We start from the raw sequence: 4,269 nt of genomic DNA, 5'->3' as shown, positions 1-4,269 counted from the left end.
CAAAAGCCCTTTCCTAGTCGCTCTGATTTCAGGTCAGATTTGACTTGTTTGTGTTGAATCTGAACACATCAAATGCAGTTTAGAGTCGCATTACCACACCGTTACTCCAGGATTACACAGCATTAACACTCATTAGATTGTGGCAAATACACACTATTAACCCATTATTAAAATGCATCTCCGGTGGGAGATTACAGTGCAAAAGGTCTCGGAATGGTCAAGAACTTCCCAACTAAAAAGGAACCATTAAAAGATTTGTTTGTCAATGTCTGTTCACTTACAGTATTCAATGTCTCAATGTTGAACAGTAATACTTCTTAAAAGTCTTGGTTGGTATAAAATATTTTTCTCTTGTAATCACAAATTGCACAATATCAAACCAACAAACAAGCCAACAAACAAAAATCTGTAAAATTGTTATTGAGACAAAGTGACAAATTAAACCAAGAGATTTCCACTTGAAACACATCATCAGAATAGAGGTGAAAATTAAACCAGTATAACAGGATTTAATCTCGCCTCATTTTCTGACAACTTCAAATGCAGATCCAACAAGGGCACCAATTCCAAACCGGTGTTTGTTTCGTCTGGATGACACTTTCAGGTCCTCTGGAAATGTTCACATAATAGTGCATGTCGTCAACCATTCTAGAAACACAAACCCCGAAAATATAAAGTTCTCCAGCAGCAGAATGAGATGCTGATCATAAAGGACCTTGCAGCAAAACAAGGCTGCGTTTCTCCTTCAAGTGGAAAATCACATATTAGGTTACAAGCTGAGCTGATGAAGTCTTCCTCTAGACGAGAGGAAAAAACTATATATAATTCAAGTGCTAGAATTTACCATGAGTTTGTGTCCAAAAAACAAATCCATATTTGTTCCCTTAATATTTTCCAAACTGCAGTGCATCATTAGCATCCCTTTGGCCTTTTCCTCATGTGTCCAATGACCGGAACAACTTCAAGTCCAAAGAACGTTCCAGTTTGTGTGTATATGCAGGTTTTTCCAAGGAGGACATTCCTAAAGAGTTCCCAAAGTTCCGTCTGTGATTGAGAGACAGACAGGTGTAACGTCTCTCTCACATGTGTCATTGAGGAGGCAGGATGGGTCTCACACCGTCTCTGCTGCGGTACGTGTCATTTCATCATCAGATGGGGTCGAGCAAGATGCAGAATGAGTGGGAGAGAGTGAGCAGAAGATAAAGAGAGATAAAGAGTCACACTTTAGTACGTGGTGTCATTTCAGCAGCTGGTACTCTCCCCACTTTTGGCCATTCCGGTTGAGATGACGGCGATCTGGCAGCCGTTCGTGACGTGATTCATCACTTTCTGTTTGAGTTGGGCCACCTGCTCACGCAGGATGCTGGCGGTGGAGGCCAGGTCTGAGTTCTGCGTCTTCAGCACCTTCACTTTCTCCTCCAGGCGCGAGATCCGCTCCAGCTTCCTCTTGCGGCATTTGGAGGCGGCGATGCGATTTCGCAACTTCTTTCGCTCCGCCTTGATTCTCTCCTGGGTCTCCAGATCGATGGGCGACAGTGACGGAGGGGAGCTGGTGGGGTCCCCTGCGGGAGGGTGAGGTACCTCGGGCACCGTCTGAGGAGCATCCAGACCTCGCCCTGGAGGGTGGTGACCCTGACTCCCGTGAGCAGAGGCGTGGGCCGCAGAGGCGTGGGCCGCAGAGGCGTGGGCCGCAGAGGCGTGGGCCGCAGAGGTGTAGGCGATCTGCCCGCTGGCGTACGCAGAGGATAACTGATTGGGGTTGTAGCTGCTCAAGTTGGTATAAATGGGCATTTCGCCACTAGACATCAGGTTCCTCTGGTACGATCCCTGGATGGATGAACTAGGGGACATTGGCGCTCCGACCAGTTGGTTCTGTTTGTGTAGATCGGCCAGAGCTTTGACAAAGCCGTCGGCAAACCCTTCCTGTTCGTTTGTGGCCTGGTTTCTGTACATGAAAGGATTAGCAGACGCGTTTGGAGCCGGGCTTGTAGTAACCAGTCCCTGGTTGGACTGGATAATCAGGTGTTCCAGATCCGGGGACGACAGCTTCAGGAGGTTCATGTCTGGTGAAGACATGGGATTGGTGCTCATACCGAGGCCGTTTGGGTTGATGTTGCTCGCGGTTTGTCCCTGCAACAGTTTGAGGCTCGAGTTATTTCCCACACTGTTGGAGAAATTGTGCGCCATGTTCTTTTTGTTCATCATCTTGTGGCCTTGGTATCGATCATAGTCTGGAATTTGCCCAAAGTTTGGAACGCTCTCATCGTGATAGAAGGGCATTTCCATCTTCCCCGTCATTGACACAGCAAGACAGATTCCTCACAAGACATAATCTGGTTAGAAACTACCGGAGATTAAGGTTTCACCCATGCATTTAGTCCAGAAAGGAGTAAAAAATAAAAATAAAAGAACTGTTCAAATTCTGAAGGGTCTTTAGCATTCAGAAATCCTCAGAATTAAACCTATAAAAGAGAGAGAGAGAAAAAAAGAGAAAAATCAACGAATTTTGATTTTAAAAATCACAGTATAATGTATATTCAAGGGATAGAGAGTATACAGTCATTTTACAAGAAAGGTTATTTTAGTAGCTGAATGTAACTATCGCTCAGTTTAGACAACACAACAGTTAACATACACGAGTTGAAGTGTTCTTACTGGCATGTAAGCAGGGTACATACCGGTTTACACAACATGAGATTCATTCTGTTCCTCTATATGACTAGACTGTAATTCAAGGGATTAAACGAGGAAGCGTCATCACAGTTTCGAGTTCTTCTCAATAAACAGCCAATGCTGACTGTCATCTGACAGCTTTATACTTTCTTATTCATTTCAGAACATGAAAAATCCCAGATCAATATTCAACTTGATCATTATTGGATGAATAAAACAGTCGCTTACTGAGGAAAACCCGCGGCTGGTGATCGATCAGCTCAGATCCGAATCCATGAAACAATCCAGTGAGTCAAAGATGAATCATAAAACAGCGTCGACGCTCATCTGTTACACACGCGTCATGTTACAGTAAAGCGACGGAGAAGATCGTGCGATGAATCCAACGCGCTGGTGTACGCGTCTCTCTCTCTGAAGCGCGTCCGTCTCGCAGCGCTCCGTTTCCTCGTCTGCTCGCTGTCAGAGAGACTGTGGGACTTTCTGCTCGGCTGATTATTAGTAAAACACGCCTTTCTCTTCTCTTCAGTTCCTGAAACTGACTGTGAGACGCGCCTCCTCCCGCGAGAGCGTCGCGATTATTGGCCGTTTGAGCGCCTGATGCGACAGAACAGCAGCCCATCGATCCTGTCCTGAAGATGATGAAGGTTACAGAGGATGTGCTATTTTATTTTTATATGCTAAATATTACGACTATTGACACAAAATAATGTATGATAAATGCATTATTGATTGGCACAATGTCAAAGTCTCGGGTAAAGATGTTAAAATGTTCTTGTCAGCTTTAGAGCTCAAAAAGTTGACATTGTGAACGACATAATGTCCTGTGTAATAAAGTGTGAATGTGTATTTGTGTATGATCTCCCACAGTGGGAACTGGGAGTAATAATGGTCATTGCTGCTACACTCACATATATCTTAGAATGTAATAAAGACAATCACTGAGCCCTGTGTGTGTTAAATACTACATACACATCAATAAAAAGTCCTTTAACAGGATAGGTCACCCAAAAAATGTCATCATGTCATCCCAGATGTGTTTGACTTTCTTTCTTCTGCTGAACACAAATGAAGATTTTTAGAAGAATATTTCAGCTCTGTAGGTCCATACAATGCAAGTGAATGGTGACCAGAACTTTGAAGCTCCAAAAAGCACATAAAGGCAGCATAAAAGTAATCCATAAGACTACAGTGGTTTAATCCATGTCTTCAGAAGTGATATGATAGGTGTGGGTGAGAAACAGATCAACATTTAAGTCCTTTTTTTTTTTTTTTTTTTTTTTTTACAATAAATCTCCACTTTCGACCAGCCTTTCTATCTGATTCACGAGACGACAGAGTTCTTCATGTTCTGCTTTTTAGCTATTTATATTCGTCATGCATATCACCATCTACTGGGCAGGGATAAAGCAAGCAAAGGATGTCTTCTCTAATAAACCTTTTTCAAATGATCATTTTTTAAATTAACCTCACAGGCAGCACCAAACTACATCAGTCCTGACGGATCTCCTTAAGCCACTAATAAACTAATAATATATTGATGACATTTTATACTTCCAATTTGCCAATAACAAACATATACTGTAGATATTACTAATT

The 4,269-nt window shown here is 43.0% G+C and overlaps 1 protein-coding gene across 2 annotated transcripts in view; it reads right to left on the bottom strand.

The window, feature by feature from the left end:
- The window catches only part of LOC127433363 (transcription factor Jun-like), a 5,126-nt gene extending 1,534 nt beyond the window's left edge, over window positions 1–3,592 (bottom strand). The window contains exons 1-2 of one of the 2 annotated variants that reach the window (XM_051685197.1): window positions 2,902–3,592; window positions 1–2,462 (exon numbers count right to left, since the gene is read on the bottom strand). The exon at window positions 1–2,462 is cut by the window's left edge and continues 1,534 nt beyond it. In XM_051685197.1, coding sequence (XP_051541157.1) covers window positions 1,243–2,298 — 1,056 coding nt within the window. In that variant the 5' untranslated portion in view covers window positions 2,299–2,462; window positions 2,902–3,592 and the 3' untranslated portion in view covers window positions 1–1,242. The other variant, XM_051685208.1, reaches the window with a different exon arrangement.
- Between the last annotated feature and the right edge of the window lie 677 nt (window positions 3,593–4,269).

This window comes from Myxocyprinus asiaticus, chromosome 4 (genome assembly GCF_019703515.2).
Source record: "Myxocyprinus asiaticus isolate MX2 ecotype Aquarium Trade chromosome 4, UBuf_Myxa_2, whole genome shotgun sequence".
In the NCBI taxonomy this organism is placed as follows: Eukaryota; Metazoa; Chordata; class Actinopteri; order Cypriniformes; family Catostomidae; genus Myxocyprinus; species Myxocyprinus asiaticus.
This window is presented reverse-complemented; position numbering and strand designations above follow the sequence as displayed.